Here is a 20,725-nt window from a genome sequence, read left to right as displayed (position 1 = left end):
AGCTCGGGTTTTTGCAGGCCAAGCAGGGCGGAAGGGCTGAGGGCTAACATGAGTGAAGAAGGGAAAGAACAGTTGAAGTGCTAGAGGCTAGACCCTGGGGCAGATAGGGAGGGAAGTAGGAAGGGGCTGAGAGAAGCAGTTAGAGCAGTCTGTGGACTGGAGGCCAAGGAACTGGCGCGGTGAGAGTAAGAGTTCCAGGAAAGGAAGGAACTTTGCGTAGAGGAGGGCGAGTCTGGCTGCTGAGAGGGCCCAGGGCTCGGCTGAAATGGGGCAAACAGGTGGAGGGCACTGGCCAAAGTCCTCAGTGAAAGGGTGGGGGGAGCCCCTCCATCCCAGGCCCACCCCTCGGGGCTCCTTTCCTTGCTGCAGCCTCAGGAACTCAGCCTGCTTGGGGAGCCCAGGAGCAGAGGGGGCTGCTGCTCTCAATTTCCCAACCACCCCTGTGCCCCGGGGCCCCAAATGACTAGGCTCCTCATAGGTTTAAAGGTCTTAACAGCTAATTTCTTTAGGGAGACACAAACAAGAGGGTGTTCCATGTTCTTAAAAATGCTCATGGTTTTGGCCAGTGCGATGGCTCACGCCTGTAATCCTAGCACTCTGGGAGGCTGAGGAGGGAGGATCGCTCGAGGTCAGGAGTTCGAGACCAGCCTGAGCAAGAGCCAGACCCCGTCTCTACTAAAAATAGAAATGATCTGGACAGCTAAAAATATATATAGAAAAAAACATCAGCCGGGTACAGTGGCACATGCCTGTAGTCCCATATACTCGGGAGGCTGAGGCAGTAGGATCGCTTGAGCCCAGGAGTTTGAGGTTGCTGTGAGCTAGGCTGACGCCATGGCACTCTAGCCCAAGCAACAGAGCGAGACTCTGCCTTAAAAAATAAAATAAAATAAAAAAATTAAAACACCTTAAAAAAAAAGGAGTTTGAGACTAGCCTGAGCAAGAATGAGACCCCATCTCTACTAAAAATAGAAAAAAAATAGCATGCCTGTAGTCCCAGCTACTCGGGAGGCTGAGGCAGGAGGATCGCTTGAGCCCAGGAGTTTGAGGTTGCTGTGAGCGAGGCTGACGCCACGGCACTCACTCTAGCCCGGGCAACAGAGTGAGACTCTGTCTTAAAAAAAAAAAATGCTCATGGTTTCTTGCTTATAGGTTTTGAGTCCCTTCTCAGAAGGCAAATGTTAGCACCAAAAGGGGTTTTTCCCTTTGCTCCTTCTGCCCCCTCCCCACTGTGCCTGTCGCTGACATGTAGTTTGATGAGGTGTCTTTGTGGCTTGTGGACCCTTCCACCAGGAGGAGAGTGCGGCACACACCTGCTGCATTGGGCCTTCTGTGCTGTCTTGACAGGACCACGTGGGCATGAGCCCGTTAGGTGACCTGAGACCATGAGCACCCCAGGTGAACCAAATACCCCAGGGTGTTGTGCTGATCTAGAAGTGCCAGAGCAACTTCCACCTCTGCCCACACCGTCCCCACCCCTCACCCCTAACTGAACTGAAGTACAGGGCCCCAATAAGCCACGTCCACTAGGAGGAGCGAGGGTCTCACTGAGGCCAGAGAACGGGAGCAGCCGCAGGTGAGGACACGGTAGTGTCCAGCCTGGACCCTGGGGCTCCAGAGGGCACCACAGGAAGGGCCAGTGAGGAGGCGCCCAACCAAACGGGCCGAAATGGCTTCTCAGTGACACGCTTCGTCTGGGATTCTCTCCCCAGCCCCCACCATCCTGCCCAAAGAAAATCAATTCATCCCTTTCCAGCGATGTGAAAACCCAGGAAGTGCTATTTTGGGCCAGAGTAGTTTCCGAGTTTTTTTTTTTTTCCTTTAACTGGACCAAAAGGTTTTACAGGTTTGGTTTGTTTGTAATTCCTATGCTCCATGCAATTGCACTGGGCTGAGTATATTCTTAAAGGAAAAAAGTCACTCAGTTTTCTGGATTAGTACTATTACCCTTATAGTGATTGCGCCGGGCAGAATTAAAAGACAGGAGGCAAATTATTTATTTGTTGCTTTATTTCTGTAAGGATACACGGAAACGTTAGATGATAACAGCTAATGACAAAAGGTAGAAATGAGGCATCAGCTTCTATAACCACACCTACAAGAATGTTAATATGTATTGTCATTACATGTTTACTTTTGATATTGTCTCATTATACTATGTAATATAATAATGTAGAATACAGCAAGTAGGTGATCCTGCATTTCAGGTAAGCAGTAGGTGGAATCTGGTTCTGCCTGTGAGGACGGTGGCCTCCCCACTCCCCCAGAGATCCAGCTAAGCTCTTGAGGAAAGTCCTAGGAATCACAAGAGAAGGGACTTATAGTCCTCATTAACACATGAACAAAGAGCAGGCAACTACTATGTTACAAAGGATTCAACTAGTCACTGTTTTGAAATGTCACATCCATGCTGATGACAGCCCTGGCGCCTGCTCAGCTACACTTCTAGAGTGTTACGGTTACTTCTGTAGGATGAATTTCAACACTGCAGGAACGTCTGAGGGGGGCTAAAAGATTTTCATGCAAGTTTCCAAACCCACAAAATATTCTGCTATTAATTCAAACGGAAGATGTTAATAAAAAACAATAAAAACGACAGCAGGATTAGTTTTATTAAGCTTCCGAAAGTATCCTGTGACGGTGTTCCTCTGAAACAGGCTCGTTTGCTCAGGTCTGCCTACACTCTCCGTATCACCTGCACGTTCCATGCTTTAAAGTAGGAACGCTCAGAAAACATGCCACACGTAGAAATCAAAAGTTAGTACAGGGGAAAGGTCAGTTTAGAATGACAGCTAAGTTCAAATGTTAATTTTCTGAAAATTCTTGTTAGTCATTGGAAAGCACAAAAGAACAGAATGAAGGTAAAGAGTTTTGATGAGGAAGTTAAACCATGCATGCCAGTAAGTTCTTTTCTGCTCACAGAAGAGGGTGAACAGTGAGTTGGAGCAGCCGCTGCAACTCTTGCGCGTCGTGTGACTATATGGTGGGTCCCAGCTGAGCCACAAAAGGCATCTCAGTGGGGGTTTTATCTCTTATGCTTCTTGCTTACATCACTAAGTGGCTAAATGGTTAGCACTTTTCTGCTCTATGAGAAACATGCAGAAGAGTCAATCTATCTAAGTTTTCGTTTTTTAACTGCAGCTGGAAAGAAATTAACTTTGCTGCAGGGTTGTTTTTTGCTAAATCCTAGTATGATCAACTGTGTGTGCCCTTATTTGAGTAATACTGTAAAATGGGTGAAAAGACAGAAGGAGCAACTTTAAAGAGGTGACAGACCACTCTGCCCCTATAGATGGTGTAGGGCAGAGAGTAAGGGCACAGGGAAGAAGACTGAAGTGCCATTTTACAGGACAGGAGCCCCTGTCAGTTTACAGCTTTTTGGCACAGTCGGGGCAATAGACTTGCTCCTCATGGAAAACAAAGCGCTTGTTGGCTAGGTTCACGGAGCACTTTTTGCAGTGGAAGCAGTAGTCGTGCCAGGATTGTCCTTCATAGGCCACCACACTGGAGCCTTTACCAAAGCCTGGGAAAAAAACAAAAGAAAACAAGAGAGACAGCTGAATGAATACAGGTGAGAAAGTCGTGATTCAGCGAGATAAAATGACGACTTGCCCCGTTCACAGATCGCCCCGTTCACAGATTGACAAGCACACAGAGCCAGTGTCTGCCTGGCTCCCAGCCCCCGCCTCTGCTCCATCGTGCACGGTCCCCCACGCCGCCACTGTCCCCCATGCCGCCGCGACCCTGCTACAGCTCTCCAGAACCTGAGAAGATGCCGGAGCTCAGCCAAGGGCTTCCCTGATTTAAAGACCCCACGTTCCCATGCCACCGCGCGCTACTACTGCCCTGTGACGCGCACCGACCTCCCAGCATAACCAGTTTCTTTGATTTAGGTCAGGACCATGGCATCAAAGTGGCCACCAGGAGGCAAACTTGGGCTGTTCGCGGGGTGTGCACTTACCGGGCCTCGAGGAGCTGCTAAGCTTCGATTTTTTCTATAAAGAACCACCACCCACGAGGGACAAGTCCTCTCTCCACCCGGATGCCTGCCCCGGAGGTTGGCGCTGGGAAACAGGGTGAGAGGCAAGCGTTTCCCGTGGCACACTGGGGGCTTCCTAGCTTTAGAGACTGGGTGGCTCACTCTTGACACAGTCCTTTTCCCTGAGGATGGCAAAAGTCTTCTCAAATGTACATTTCAAGGCTCCCCGGGGAGATGGGAAAATTGGAGGCAGGGGAAAGGGCCCAGGGCACGTGGACCGCGGCCGCGAGATGAGGAATGACGTGATTAGCTTTGCTGATCGCAAAAAAAAAAAAAAAAAAAAGGAAAAAAAAAACCTGCCAAAAGGCACCTCTGAACTAATCTTTCAGCTATGGGGTGTTATGATCCCAGGTTATCGCTCTCCAGCCGCCCTCCCTCCCCCTCCCGCACCCCCCTTCTCCCACCCCCCTCCCATCCCCCCCAGAATCCCCTGCGCAGTGACAGTGTGGCTGTGGGTCTCAGGCTCGTGAACTCCGCACTGTTAAGTTAGTCAGCAGTAGTCAGGAAGTGTTCTGCATTGCAAGGCTAGCCTGGCCTGGGGGACAAATCCAAGCACTTGAGGGGGCCTTTGGGACCACAATGGCAGGGAGAGAAGGGCGTTCTTTGGGAGCCTTTGTGGATGAAACCGACGACATAGGAAAATGAGAGATGGTTACCATGCGTAAAACCTAGCCTGGCAGACTTAGCAAGGACTCTTTAGCCTACCAGTGATGGGGTTCTTGCATCCAGCACACTTCTTGGCCACAAAGTTCTTGTAGCAATCCACGCAGTAATACTGGTCCTCCACAGCGGTGAAACGCTGCCCAGCCAGCTTCTTAGAACAGGTAACACACACAAAGCAATCGGCATGCCAGGGCTGATCCTGGTAAGTGATTCCTCCAGATGTGATGGCCTAGACCAGGGAGTGTAGCACCGGATTCAGATTCAACAACCATTTTGTTGAATGCCTACTACGTGCCAGGCACTGTGCTGGGCGTTTTGGTATACAGTATCTCATTTAATCTCCACAACAGCCATGGGAGGCAGGGGCTATTATTATCCCCACTTTACAGATGAAGACACCAAGGCTCAGAGCACAGTGCGGGCCACCTGCGCCACCTGGAGTGGGCGGGCACACCGACAGCCTGACTCAGCTGTGGCACTGCTTTGTAATCCCAGTCTCCTCATCTGTAAAACGAGAATAATAATTCCCGCATCACAGGGCTGTCGTGAGGATGGAATGGGATAGTGTGTGTGCAAGTGCTCTGCAAACTGTCAAACACTTCTAGAAACAATGGTCAACACAGAACTCCCTGGAAAACGTACCTTGTTGCACTTGACGCAATGCTTGGCAAACTTGGTCTCGTGGCAAGTCACGCAGTAGAAGTTCTCCCCTCTCGGGAAGAAGCTTCCAGTCCCAATGACTTGCTTGCAGTTGCTGCAGGTGAAGCAGTCCTTGTGCCAGACACTTCCCTTGTACTCCACATTCTGATCTCCTGCGGGGAAAGCAATCGGATGGCCCCACTGACAGGCTCTGCAGGGGGCTGCATCCACTCGGCTCCCTCCCAGGCCCTCTGGAGGTGAAGGGATGCAGGCCCTGCAGTTACTGGCCTCACGCCTCCAACTAACCTACCCATGGCCTACTTGAGGTTGTGCCAACCCGGGATTCCATCATGGGTGGGGACCCCAGCATTACTATTTGGGCCTTCGATGCCTGATTCCCCACTCCCCCACCTCTACACCCTGCGTGCACTCAGAGATTACATTGGGGACCGCCTGGCCCAGAATCCCACCCTGAGGAAGAAGCATGCTTTGATCACTTACTACACCCAAATGAGAAAGCGCTACATACTGTTCACTTCATTCTCTTGCCACAGGCTGTTGTCGCCAGTGTTCCTTAGTCTCCGAGTGTGTGCGTGTGTGCGAGCATATATGTGTACGCATATATACGTGTATGTATATGTGTACATATATATGCTAAAATCTCAAAGCAGCTCACAGCAACGTTAGCCCCACCGTGACAAGCAAGCCCGCGTCTCCCTCAGGGCCTCCTCCCTGGCAGCCCCGGGGTAGGGGGAGGCAGTACCTGCCACAATGGCCTTGAAGCATCCCTTGCACTTGGGGGAGTCCTCACGCGTGGTGCAGTTGTTGCACAGGATCTTGCTGTCCTTGGCCACAAAGGTCTCATTGGCCAAGGGGTGAAGGCACTTGGAGCAGCGGAAGCAGGTGTCGTGCCAGAAGCGGTTCTTATAGTGCACTTCCTGGAAACCAAACAGAAGGGGGTAGGCTGCCGTGAGGGGCGCTGGCAGGGGTTGGGGGACAGTGGCAGTAGCCCGCCCATCAGGCTGGCTCCCCGGGGCTGACTACTGAAACGACAGGGTCATCCCTTACACCTGGGGCTGCCCCAGGTGACTGTTCTTACAAGTAACAAGAGGGACAGCGAGGTGAAGATAATAAAAAACCTCACAATTCCCGAAATATTTAGAGCACAACCAAAAGAGCTGGCGAGGGCTCGGCACCCATCTAGTCCAGGCCCTCACTAAAGTGCTAGGGACACTGTGGCCTGGGGACTGCAGGAGGCTTCTTCAAGGTGGCTGCGGTGATGGGGCAAATCACAAAGGCAGGCTGTTGCTGTCACGGTTGTGCGCAAACTACTCTCTGAAGCCCAGCCTGCGCGTGGGCACGTGGGGACGCTGTTACCTTGGCGTCCGCACCGATGGGCTTGCGGCATTCCACGCAGGTGTTGGCGCAGAACTTGTCAAAGCACTTCAGGCAGCAGTGGTGGCCATCTTTCTGCACGTATTTCTTCCCTTGCAGGGCTTCCCGACAATAGTGGCAGTTGAACTTCTCAGCCATAGTGCCTACCTTGTAGCTGGTAGGACCTGTGGGGGCAAGTAGACACAACAAGTGAGCATCGGAAACACCTGAGCGCCCTGCCGTGGTGGCTCTTAGAGGCACCCGTGCAATGCTGCATGTGGCCCAGAAAATCCTCAGAGGTCTGGGGACCAGGGCCCAGCTTCCCCAGCTTCCCCAGCTTCCCCTTCAGCCCAGCTGGCCACCAGGCACCAAGACAACAGGCACTTCGCTATGAAGAAAGTGTCCCGTGGGGCCAGAAGGCCAATGGCCAGTGACTCCCTGCGGAGATGGCAGAAAGCCCTGCTCAGACATACCACCTTGCTGATTTGCAAAGGACAGTGAGGGGGACAACTGGATCCAGGCTTGCATGGGCTGGAGTCGCCAGACAGGGGATTCCGGGAAGTACGGTCACTGGGAACAGTGACCTGAAGGAGTGAAAGGGTGTGATGGAACAGACAGGAAAGAAGAAACTGTTTTACACAAAGCAAGAGCGTGGGGCAGAGGCTCGAAGGGGTGGCGGGAAGGCAGGCGCCCGTCTGCAGCAGCAGCTCCACGGGGAAAGAGGCCGCTCGTGGGCAGGCAGGCAGCGCCGGCAGCCCACCTCCTCGCAAGCCAGACGCCTTCCTGCCAGCTTTCGGCTCTTCCTCCGTCACTTTTTACAGGGGACAGTGTTCTCTGGAGGCCCCACGTTCCTCCTATCTACAAAATGCTATTCATCTGAACAAAAACAGCCCACTCTACACCACACTAGGCACAAAAGCAAGCCTCGTTCATTTGTTTAAAATGTTTACATTTACTTGAAATCTGGCAGAAAAGTTTTTAATCCCTGAATAGACCCTAAAGGGTTTTTGTCCAAGATAGTTTACTGACTTTTGAGGCCTGAGCAATATAGCAACAGAAGATTTCTAAAAATGGTATTCTCCATTGGTGCAGGCAAGTTACACAACTGTGAATTATTTGTCACAGAGATGTGTGGTTCTGTGACCAAAATCAAACCCCCCTTGGGTCAAGCAAGTGAGAATCAATGTATTCACAGAAGAGTTACCATCTGGGACATTTGCTATTTTCAAAATGGCAATTTTCAAGTATAATCTGGGGAAAAATTACTTTAAGAAAGTGCTAAGCTGATTATTCCAAGAATCCATTCCATTCCCTTCTTAGGAACAATCCCATTCCCTCCCCAGCCCGCTCCGGGTTGTGCCCTACACAACACGCCTGCAATCCAAGCATTGCTGAGGCATTCTGCGGCCCCCTCTGCCAAGTCATTTCCTACGGAATCCTGCCACCAAAAAGTGAGTTTCTATTAGCTCTCAACTTCTTTAAACATATGCTAATTTGTTCCTCTCCCCCTGAAAAAGGAATTTACACGGGTAAATAAACAGCAATTATTTCATCTGTGCAGGAAACACAAGAACTGAGGCTATTTTTTCAAACTATCCACAAACATGGTTCTTGTGCTAACAAACATCCAGGGTGTAATTTAGAGAGAAAGAATGAGGGAAAAGAAAGGAGCAGTTGCCTGGTACTCACCGCAGCTCTTCCACTCACTGAACAGCCCCAAACTCACGCTTTGGGTTCCATTCCCAGTTTTTTTTTTTTTTATATACAAACACATGTACAAGTTGTTTGGATCCTGTTGCCATGGGCAACCAAATAGCAGAGAGTGAGCTAAGGAAACCACACCCTGCGTCTCAACACCCGCCTGGGCAAAGGCTGTTGAACTCTCACTCAGAACCCCCGTCAGTGCCTGAAACCATCCTCTAAACAAAGGACATCAGGCCACTGAACAGGCCACAGCGCCTTCTGCCTCCTCATGATACACACACACAGATCCCCCTCGTCGCCAGAGAGTTGGCAAGACAGTTGCTAGGGAGAGTTATGTCACAATTAAGAGACCTACCAAGACCAGAGAAGGGCTCTTAACTTGCACTTTTCCCCAAAAAGCAAGCTGGGATGTTCCCTTATGTAACTGGGTTAGAAACAATGAACTCAGGGCCTACCTCCTTGAACTATTCGCTGTTTATGTAAGGCAGCTTTTAAACTGCCTTTAGCCTCCCTGTCTACAGACCAAAGCACTGCCCCAGTGACATGTGGAAAATCACTCTCCTTAATCCATTCTTGCTGGTCTTTCCTGTGTCACATAAAATCCCTGTCTTAGCTTTGCCATATTGGGATTGCTGCCCTCAATAAACATTTGCTTTCTTGTGAAGAGCTGAGTTACAAAACCAAATAAATCTCCAGGAACACTAAAGGCCAGGAAATTAAATTATCAGTGGATCCTAAATGCCATTTGGTAGGAAAAGAGAATTTGTAAGATTAGACAGCGTTGGCTTCCTGTGTGGCTAGTAACCAAGGCTGGTTTAGCCCTTCAGAGACTACCTTCTTGACCACAATTGAAATCCCTCTATTTAGTATACAACTTTGAACCTATTTATTTCAGTGTCACTCACTTTTAATATCTTTCAAAGCAGAAATGGATACCAAAGATTTCTATATTAAAGTACTATACAGAGTCCCACCTAAGAGGAGTCCCACCTCTTGATATTTCAGTCCCAGCTTTACAGTAAAAATAATGGGTATCAGTGTCATACAAAAGAAACAACACTAGAAAACACAATGAATTCCAGTCAGAGGTATTTAGAGATTCTGAAGAGAAGGAAAACTGCACTGCAGTTCACAGTACCTGAGAGATGTTACGTGCGAAGCCTGTCCTGCTTTAAAGCCACATAACTTTCTCAACTGCTGGGTTACCTATGCCAAGCTGCTCATTGGTTACTTTCATTGTTCTAGAACACAACTCACTCAAGAGTCTCTAGGCATCCAGATGACAAAATAATCCATGGCCCACCAATGAACATGGACGTACCAAAGTGTGTTGAAAATATCACTCAATGAAGCAGCTCACTACTGCATCATTCATATAGTACAGGGACTTAAACCAAGCAAAAGGAAAATTAAATGAATCAACCCCAAGTACCAATGAAAAGAGTCTCATCTCTGGGTATTTTTGAACCCCAGTTTTAGGCGATATTATTTTTTCATTCTGTAGTATGAAAAATCCAGGGTCACCTCATATTCCCTACCACTGTATACTTAAACCCAGAGTCTGAATCCAGATGGATAAACAGATTTCAAACGGCATATTCTTTTAGAATTGATTTCGACAGCTGACTTGACTCTTTTTATGTGTGTGGAAACACTTATTAGTCAAGATAAAACAGGCACTTCTAGGAATGTTGGCTTTATTGCCTAATAAGTAAACAGGCTAGAAATAAAGTATGTTAACAATGTCTATGTCACATTCATGAACTTTAATACTTTTCTTGAATAAAACTAATTAAGTGGAACTTTGGGCAACCTGAATTAGCTCACCTCATGTTTTTCTAACTTTGTGATTATTTGGTACAAAACTCTTTCAAACCTTCACACAGCGTGCTTAGGATGAAGCTGGAGTAATACATTCTTACTGGCAACATACCAACCATACCATAATTTTGTATGACCAAAACATTTTGCTATCACTGATCTTCAAAAAGGTTAACAACTCTAAGTAACCAGCTTATAAATGACAATGCTGAGACAGATATGCAGATATCCTGAGTTGCGTCTCACATGTGTTTGAGCTACAGTTAGTTAAGCTTTGGCTTCATAAGGAGAAAATGCTTTTCCTTTCCTTTCTTTTCCTTAGTTACAAATGATGAGAGAATAAATAAAAATGCATTTTACCTCTTCTTTTGGGCTCTCTTTTAGGGAAGCTTTTTTTATCCCCTTAGCTATTTCTAAGTACATGACATGTGAAGCCTTTTAACCTTCCCAAACTTCCAGATATGTTTGCCCTAACCTACTGCTGTTATCTGGGAAATGGCATGTCATCCATCATTAAATGAAACATTTGCTCCATATAATTGCAATGCTTCTTCCCTCACCGCCTGTTTTTGTCAAGGACACGTTTGCCCTAGGATAGCCCTCTGACTAATTTTAACATCTCATCTCAGTGTAGTTCTCACTTGTACCTAGTAGTAAGATTTCTCTATCAGAGAAAATTCTGCTAATACACTAAGCGCTCTGGGTACCTAATCCAGGGCTTCTACACAGGAGTCACTCAGTACATGGGTGACAGATAAGTCCCCACCACTAAGCTTCTAAAACTTTAGTATGTGGATGGTCACTAAAAATGGATTTGGTTCCAATGAGCTGAGCCTCTATTTTGGCCATATGAAGCCCATTTCAGGACAATACTGATTTCCTTTCTGTAAGGACCTGTAAGGACTTCTCTCTCGTTCATGGAACTATTCTCCTCTGCTTTCTTGGACCTATGAACCCTAATGCAATACAAAATGCTATTTCCTGATTTTGAAAACCATCTCACATGACCCTAAGGTGCCGAAGTCTAACCTACACCTTAGGGTTATGTGAGCTGTTCCTTGATTTTCTAAGACAGAAGCCGTATTATAAAATATACTTAATAAAAGAAATTTTAGAAACTTACTTAGAATGCAGCTAGAAATGTGGCTGATCAGATTTTAAATATTTATTCTAAAATGGTAACCTCACTTTCTTTCTATGCCTGCTTCAAAAGATATATATCATTCCTCACTTAATAAACAAGCTTCTTTCAGAAAATTCCTGAACTACATCCAACATGCTAAGAGGGGCCTAAATAAACCTGAGTATCTCAATAAAAAGTTTTGGCTTTCATTTTAATCATGTACACATACCAAAGTAATATAACATTGCAATATTTGTTTTTTTTTTTTACTATAAACCTCTCATCAGAGAAGATTCAATTTGTATTTAGTAAGTCTTGCTTGTGTTTTTATATGTATTTTTTCACATATTTCTTGGTAGTGTTCATTTTTTCCTTCATGCTCAAGTGGCTCAAAATAAGAATATTTAAGGAGAAAGTGAATATTATGTATGACTAGGCAGTGTTTTTCTAACTATGTGCTTTCCCTGAGTGGTATAATATACAGTGTAAACAATGAACAGCAACTCAAATGGAAAAAATTTCAGGTTATTTCTGATCTGATAATTGCTAAGTCCAATACACCAGTACATTAGTGACTCCATGGATGAATGCTGGCTGCTGGCTTCTAAAGAAAGGGCATATTGCTTTCCTCAGAACATTCAACAAATGGAATGAAGCCTTAGCCGATGAATAGGACACTTGTGTAGCAAACATACTAACGCACCTGGAGGTGTCGTCAGACATTGGGGAATAAATACCTAAGTAGCTGCAATGAGACGGAGTTCATGAGTCACAGCTGAAAAGTAGTCTTTCATAGAACTTGTCAGAAAAATCAGAAAGTGTTTTTTCCCCCTTGAAAACAGAACATGTACAGAATAATTCAACTTTATTAGCAACTTCACTGGTATGCTGCATTTAGGAAAAAAAAACATAAATCCTTTTTGGGTCACCGATGCACAAGTAACACCATTTTAGATTATGTCTGGTATCAGGAGGGTTGGATATAGATGATGAAACGGAAAACTACATGCCCCTGAATTTCCACCGGGCCAGATTCTATTCTCGTACCATTTTGTCCATATACGACATTTTTCTTAATGTTGCATGTGTTACACGAGGCACATTCTGTCTTTCACAAGGGAAAAAAGCACTTCCGACCCAGTGGCAAGAGAACATGTGTTTTCAGTTTCTCCAGTTGTGGTAAGTAGTAGGCAGTCATTTGGTGGTCATTAAAAGTACAAAACGTTCAGCTTCATCCTTAACCAAATCGTCTGACTACCATGTTTCAGTTATTTTAAGAACCCAATCCAGTTTGATTACTCCCCTCTCACCCTCCCCTCTCACTTTCCATCCCTGCCCCAAGAAAACTAGCTAGCGAGTATGTGGAGCCCCCTGGGCAGCAGCTGGTGAATGACATTAATGGCTGTATAATATGGCAAGGTACCTTCATTCCCTCTGCAACCCTAATTATGCTCCCCAACCTGAAAGGCCAAAGGGTAAAAAAAAATTCAATCTACATAATTTTGCAGACTGAAAGTGTTCAATGTCAAAAAGTGTACATTTTGTCCATGAATTGTGCTCTCAGTGTATGGATGGTCACTAACAATGGATTCTCATCCAATTATCTGAGCCTGTATTTTGGCCATAAATTTCAGGGTAACACTGATTTTCTCTCTGTGAGGACTTCTCTCTCTTTCATGGACCTACTCTCTGCTTTCATGGGTTCATCGACCTATAAACCTAGCGCAATACAAAATGCTATTTCCTGATTTGAAAAGTCACCTAAAAGGTGTCAATAATTGGTCTAATTTAACCACAGTTATAGCCTCCAGATTTACATATGCAATACTGATGTAAGCATTTGGGGCAATTTAAAACCCAAAGTTAGGTATGCTACAAATATGTTACCTTTAAACTTATTTTCCTATCCTGTCACTTAATCAGTAAATAAAGTGGGGAGCTACTCTACCAGTTATCATGCATTCAAGGTCCATTAGGACAACTAGTACAGCTGACTAGTTTGCCTACACCCAGAGACTGTGTATGTTGGCTGATAACCACAATCCCAGGCATGTGGTACCATGTTTATAAAACGGTTCCTGGGGGTTGGGGAAAATAAAACCCCAACCAGACAGCTTTTGAATGCTTTGGAACAAGGAAGGCATTACAGATTAATTCATTAAAGTAGGGAATTCTATTGCAGCATATTTGCTTTAAAATACCAAAAAGAGAAATTTCTAAAAGTATCTGCATTGCTTATAAATACCAACAGGCAACTACAAGTTTTCAAAAATAATTTTTTCCAAAAACAGCCTCTGGTAATTACTCCGTCCCTTAATCTGAAAGCTGGGAGACAGGACAAAGTGCCTGGTTTCTACCCAACTGTCTGACTTTACCAGCTCCAAGAGAGGGAACCGTCACTCAGGCAAAGGGCAACAGGGCCACAGCCACCCTTCTGGCTTCAGAGAACTGGGCTGTTGTCTGTCAGTCCCTGTTCCGTGGGTGTCTTGTCTATGGCCAAAAGGCTTCCTTAATGTCAGGTTACAAAATAAGAGGAAGATTCTTATGGTCTTAGGGAGTCCAAAGCTTGCCTCCTTTTCTGCTATGAACAATTAATAACATACTTGCGAAATCCAAAGGATTGTAGCTATTTCCTCAGAAAGATTAAAAACATTGTTCAGAAAAGGAAGATGTATGTATTTAGTCATTATGGATTTTCTTAGTTAAAAACGTTCCTCCTTCCAGCTCCGTATTCCATTTACCTTCTTCCGACACCTTGCAGTCAAAGCACCGTTAAGATGAAGAATTACAAAAAACCAAAAATTCCTACCAAAAAAAACCCTTCTTTGCTCACACAATCACTTAAGGTTTCATAAGATGTCCTGAAAAAATGTAAAATAGAGTATTGTGTTCATATGTTTCTTTCAAAAATAAGTCACTCAAACTGCTAATTTTACTTGAGTAAGAAAAATATTTTGTCTTTGAAATACCATGAGAAGGCGAGGACGAAAACACAGACAAGCTATAATTTATTTACTATTTAGACAAGACTAAAATCATTTAATCAAAAACCATCTTTTAGCCAAACGACGGATTCACTGCTCTAACAAAACTGTGCTCAATATAAGATAAAGAGCATGAAGTTTTTACCTGAGTGCCGGGAAGCCATGGCTCAGAGACCAAGTTCAGAAGCAGCACCTAAGACCAGTCTTCCCTCAAACCCAGCTGATAAGGCTGCGGCTCATTTGTGAACATACATTTAAGGGGAAGCGGCTAACACAAAAATAACCGAGAGCAGATGTCCCACCCCTCCCCAGAGATCACAACCTTAATCCCACTAGAAAATTCTTAACCATTTTAGGTGATCCAACGGAGAAGAATAGGACCCAGTAAAAATACCAAACGCTACATATAAATACCTGCGGGGCTACTCAGCATCCAAATTAGCTCCAGAGCCAGAGAGGCCACATAGAAAGTCATCCCCGTACCGGAATAAAATTTGGACTCAGCTCTGGCATAGCTTAACGCTGAGCCAACCTTATTAATCTACTTTATATGCCTCAAGAGCTTGCAGTTGGCCGTATAAATAATTCACTTTTGTGCTGTTAATGATAAAAGTAACTCTAAGAGATAGACTTATGTTACCAGAGTAATTAAGCGGGATTAGACCCTATGAATATGGAGATTAGGGGCATTACAGATGCTTAGCTCTGGTCCTCCTTGGTGTGTCCCGGCGCTCAGCACACCACCGACGAGGGGAGCGGCTCCAGCCATTCTGGCTCCTCCGCGGCAGGTAGAACAGAGCGAGAGGGGGAGACGTGCATGTCCCCACGACATGCACGATGAGGATATTTCCTCCCGCAAACGAAATCTCTCTTCGCCATCAGGGACAATAAAAGTAAAACTAAAACTGAAAATGGAGACATCCACCTAACATGTTGTAAAAGCTCCATGGGCCATCAGATGGCTGAGGCTGGTAATCAGGAGGGAAAAGTCTCTACGTCCCTGCAGGGTCCTCTCCCAGCTCCTTCTCTGGCCCCATCCCTGGCACCCCCCCGCCACCACCACTCCTACCTCGCTGGCCTCCTCACTGTCCCCTGTACCTTCTTGGCACAGAGCCCCTCAAAGTCACTCCTCTACCCCTCTTCTCTTTGCTCTAAGCCCCTTTTCCAGTGAAATCTTTGACCGTCCTACCTCAAATTGTAATCATGTCCCCCTATGTATACCCTCCCTACCCCCTTCCCCAATTTGCTGTTCCCCACAGTCCTTAGGACCTTCTAACACAGTAGGTATCGTGCTGATGTGATTTCCTTCCTTCCTTCCTTCCTTCCTTCCTTCCGTCCTTCTGTCCTTCCGTCCTTCCATCCTTCCTTCCCTTTTTTGAGACAGTCTCACTCTGTTGCCAGGGCTAGAGTGCTGTGGCGTCAGCCTAGCTCACAGCAACCTCAAACTCCTGGGCTTAAGCGATCCTCCTGCCTCAGCCTCCCGAGTAGCTGGGACTACAGGCAGGTGCCACCATGCCCAGCTAATTTCTTTCTATTTTTAATAGAGACAGGGTCTCGCTCTTGCTCAGGCTGGTCTCGAACTCCTGACCTTGAGCGATCCACCCGCCTCGGCCTCCCAGAGTGCTAGGATTACAGGTGTGAGCCACCACGCCCAGCCTCTCGCTGATTTCTTTTGCTTATTGTCTTATTTCCGCCTCTGCTCTACAAAGGCAAGGATTGGGTAGTGGTGTTCACTGCTGTGGCCCCAGAACCTAGAACAATGCCCAGCTCCCAGGTGGCCCTTCATAACTACGGTACACACTGCCTGGGATGGACACGCTTGTAGCTCTGACTTGGGCAGTGCAAAGGCAATATATGTAACCTAAACGTTTGTACCCCCGTAAAATTTTGAAATGAATGAATGAATGAATGAATGAAGTGAAAAGTGTCAATCAAGCCCCTAAAACATAGCCCCACCTGGAATCCCAAAAGTGGTTTTGGCCATTGAACTTCAAGGAAAGCAGCAGACCTTCACCGTGGGGCAGGCCCTCAAGGCCCTGGGACCAGTACCTTTATAGCCACTGTCTTGTTTAATAGCGCATGTCACTGGTCTTGGCCCTATTCATGCATCTCTCCTATTAGGCTGAGGGCCAGGGCAGTGTTTTGCTTGTCTTCATGTCCCTACATCATACGGTAGGTAAGCAGTAAAAGCTGCATGGCTAAACGAATGGATGAGTTTCATGAGTTTTATGCTCTTCAAACATTTACGGAAAAGTTATACTAAAAGGTAGCTGAAATTGTCGGTAACTCCCAGTTAGCTGGAAAATGACATAACAATAAAAGCCAGGATGTTACCGGCAAATTTATTACATTTTAGGGTCCAAAAATAAGCCTGGGAAAAGATGGGAAGTAACACTGTGCCTTCCCTTATCCCTTCCTAGTCTCTTTCTTATCCAGCCTGATTAAATTATGGCAGGGAGACTGGCCAGTTGTAACAATGCCACATCCCTAACACAAACTTAAACTTTTCACCTAGAGGAAGTGCTCTTATTTTATTACACGATTAACCTTCATGAACCCAAAATTTAGATTTTGGTAAGGTATATTTTTAGAAAGAGCCCATAGATTTTTTTAATTCCTGGCTTGTACTGCTGTGAACAACAAGCTTAGTGTGCCAAATGTTTTCCTTTAGGAAGTAAATTCTAGTTCCCAGCTATGCATCAGGTGTATTCTTTTAGCAAGTATGGTAGTTCCTTTAGGTGTCTGATCATTTTGAGAAGCAACAACAGGACATAGACTTGTAGCTTTGTGAAGTTAACAAATAAGCATAAATCTATTTTGCCTGAAAGACAGGAGAAAATACAGAGACAAGAGAATTGCCTTTTGACCACAATGAATTAGTCAACTGTGACGAGGCAGGTGAGCTGGGAGCTTGGCCCTACGACAACAGCATTTATTCCAGCTGCGATTTACATCAACCAGATAACTCTGCCTTCCTAAAAACTTCATGAGGCATGACAACTGCCTGCTCTGACATCTGTCCCTGTTGCAGATGTCCTTAAGTCACGAAACTGGACTATTCACAAAACCCAAAAAGAAAAAGCCCTTTGCAATGTGAAATACAATTTCTCAGAAAGAATAGTTGGTAACTTTGTCCTGTTCTGGATTAGTGGTTCAGAGACATGGCAAGTTATTTAGCAGGTACCTGAGCAGTCACTGGTTTCACTGGCATCTGAGCCAATCTTGTTACACATGAACGGTGTGATGTTTAATAATATCCTTAATAATCACTGTACTGCTTACAAAGCACCTTTACATACTCTTAGTGGTGTTTAGTGAGCAATTCCTTTTGGTATCTGAAGGCCACGTTTCAAATCTTCTAGTCTCACACTCTATCAAAATCAGGGCATCAAAACCTCTAAGCTTCTTCCCTTTTGCAAGTAATCCTCTGGGAAACGTTTACTTCAGAGTTTATCTACAACTCTCTACAGATCCATTATAACCTATCACGGGGTTCCTGTGTATATAATCCCACTCCATCCATTCATTTATTTTATATGACAAATACTCATTGAACAGATGTCCCACTATGTGGTGTAAGATATTTTGCTGGTCACAAAGAATAAAACAGAGCCCTTACTTTCAAGCACACCAAGAGAAATATACAAATGACTACCATACATGGCCAGGCACGGTGGCTCATGCTTGTAATCCTGGCACTTTGGGAGGCTGAGGTGGGAGGATTGCTTAAGCTCAGGAGTTCTGAGCAAGAGCAAGACCCCATCTCTACTAAAAATAGAAAAATTAGCCAGGCGTCATGGCGCATGGCTGTAGTCCCAGCTACTTGGGAAGCTGAGGCAGGAGGATCGCTTGAGCCCAGGAGTCCGAGGTTACAGTGAGCTACAATGACACCACTGCACTATACCCAGGGTGACAGAGCAAGACTGTCTCAAACAAACAAACAAACAAACAAAAAATGACTACCATGCAAGGCAGAGTGTGGTAAGTATTACAAGAGAGATGTAAAGTATAAAGTGTTGTAAGTGAGATTTATCACAGGGAGAGATCACATCAGGTTTGGGGATCAGAAAAGACCTGACGGATGTCATGGCATTTGACCTGGTCCCTGAAGAATGGTTAGAGAAGGGGAGGCAGAGAAGGGGCGCGGGGCATTCCAAGAAAAAGGTACAGTGTGAGCAAAGGTATGAGAACACAGGGCCTGCTCAAGAAGCAGGATGCAGCCAGAAGGGAGGAGGGTTTCAGGGGGGAGTGACAGAAGCATATAGGGAAGTGGTGGGACCCAAAGCTAGAAAGGCAGGGAAAGCTACAGCATGAAGGACCTTTTCGCAATTGGTGCAAAGAAAGAGTGAGATCAGAGCAATGTGAGCAGTGACAAGAAGGGTGGATCTCAGAGGAAGAGTCTGGAGGCAAGGAGATGTCCCAAAAGGGTACACGCATTTGTCCAGATGAGACATTAAGGAAAGACTGAAAGAATGAAAGGCAGTGGCAATGGGCATGGGAAGGAAAGACTAGATGTAAGGGACGAGGGACACTGTGGAACAGGGCTGAAAGGACTGATTAGATGGAAAGGAAAGAAAGGAGCCAACGATCTCTCTGAGGTTGTGAGTCTGGGTGAGAAGGAAAATGATGGAGAATTTGGGAGGCAGAGCTAGCGTGAAGAAGACTGACACTTTATTTTGGACTTTACAATGAGGTTCTTCTGAGATGTCAACGGTGAACCCCCTTTAATGGGATCTTAAAGTATTGAGAGAGAATGAGAAGACTATGGTGGAATCCCATTTGTGGGTATTCTCGCCCTGCAACCTAACCCTAGCCTCCCTACCTCAGACACACCACTGGGAGGATCAAACTTCAAAAGTTCAAAATGGTGCAACTGAAGAGCCAAAATGGCAAATTCAGTGGCCCACTTGGCCCACATCTCACGAGTTCCTGGTTCACAGCTTGACTTGTGGTCACCATTCCCCCTTTGCTATATTTTCCTTTTACTGAACAAACTTCTAAATGGTTGAAAATTTATTCAAACAATTACTGGCCATTAGTTATGGCCAGAGGCAAGCGGCTGATAACAACCTGGAGTGAAGTCTTTGTGGATTTATCAGTAGTTTTGTCTTAATTTTTTTACATTTTCCCTTATGCCTACTACTAACAAATTAATACACTGCCAGTTTTTTCTCAATATAATTTTGTCAGGCCACCAGTCCCTCTGCCAACAATTTCTCCTGAGTAAGTCCAACTGCAAGATTAAGGCATCTATTCATGCACTGTGATATGATGTGATTCAATGTTGAGCTCTCTGGAGTATTTCTTGTCCTATGTACTCTTGCCAGAAAAAAGCCAGTACAGCTTCAGCCATCTCATGTTCCTGTCAATCTTTAAGGTGGGAAGAGTTACTTTTTCCTACTGACAAGTCCAATTTTGCAAAGTCACTGCTTAAATGTCACAATTCATGGCATACGCATCGAAGAGTAAAACAAGGGAGCACCCCCAGGACCCCATGAGGGGTGACTTGGTCATGCAAAGTCCAAATGAAAACAGACCTAAAATTCTGTCTCCCCAAAGGGCCTCTAAATCTCAGAGCAAATGAAAGGGTGGCTATGAAAAGAGGAAGACCTGTTACAGATGAGGTAAGATACATGAAATAAAAGACCTTGTAAACAGCCAAGCACCCTGAAATACTAATTAACTCTACTGAAGACCTGCTCATTTCACAGTTGACCAGGGCTTAGAAGGTTTCCTTATGACATTCACACAGAGATTAAGAATTTAAGCACGTGCCATGGCCTCTGTCATTTGATTTTGGTAATGTCATTCGATGATTAGTAACAGTTTTAAATGCCTCCTGTCCCCAGGGTCTGCCCCTTCCTGTGTTGCTACACCCTTACCAAGATGTAAGAACTATCCCAACCACATCCTATAGACACTTTTATGGGCCTCCAACCAGAAATCACTAACACAATAACACTGAACAAATGAGTATCAGAGCAAGCCACTGGGATGATCTCAGATTAAAAAGAAAAACAGAAGTGGCGCTTAAAAGACAAAATAAATGGAAAAGTAAAAGAAGAAAAGAAATAGAAACCAGAAAGAATTTTAGAAGGAAATATATAATACAAATATAGACTCTCAGATCAAGGAAAAATGACTGTTTCATGAAACCGAGAAGCTGGTAGGGATAAATCTTTGTCATATTTTAGATGTCAAAATTCTCTTCCAGTCTATTTCTACCACCCACTTGTGATATATCTGTTTTATTTCCATGTTGCCATGTGCCATGACTCAAAACACCCTTTCAATAATGCTAAGTCCTGGCATTCACCAAGCCCACCTGTTATGAACATTTCAAGTCACTGATAGATGCTTGAAGGCTAAACATTCCAT

General features: G+C 45.4%; 1 protein-coding gene across 2 annotated transcripts; it reads right to left on the bottom strand.

The window, feature by feature from the left end:
* Positions 1 to 1,992: 1,992 nt before the first annotated feature.
* Positions 1,993 to 14,724, bottom strand: FHL1 (four and a half LIM domains 1). 2 transcript variants are annotated; one of them, XM_045538834.1, is made up of 7 exons: positions 14,493 to 14,724; positions 6,719 to 6,900; positions 6,105 to 6,279; positions 5,345 to 5,514; positions 4,745 to 4,931; positions 3,962 to 4,161; positions 3,440 to 3,523 (listed from the first exon to the last, which is right to left on the bottom strand). In XM_045538834.1, the coding sequence occupies exons 1-7, from the start codon at positions 14,509 to 14,511 to the stop codon at positions 3,440 to 3,442; spliced, it is 1,017 nt and encodes a 338-aa protein (XP_045394790.1). In that variant the 5' UTR covers positions 14,512 to 14,724. The 2 variants fall into 2 exon arrangements, with proteins under 2 accessions (XP_045394789.1, XP_045394790.1); XM_045538833.1 differs by lacking the exon at positions 3,962 to 4,161 and having other exon boundaries at positions 1,993 to 3,523.
* Between the last annotated feature and the right edge of the window lie 6,001 nt (positions 14,725 to 20,725).

The sequence above is a fragment of the Lemur catta genome, chromosome X, assembly GCF_020740605.2.
Source record: "Lemur catta isolate mLemCat1 chromosome X, mLemCat1.pri, whole genome shotgun sequence".
Classification (NCBI taxonomy): domain Eukaryota; kingdom Metazoa; phylum Chordata; class Mammalia; order Primates; family Lemuridae; genus Lemur; species Lemur catta.
Note: the sequence above shows the minus strand (reverse complement) of the source record. Positions and strands in the feature narration are given on the sequence as shown.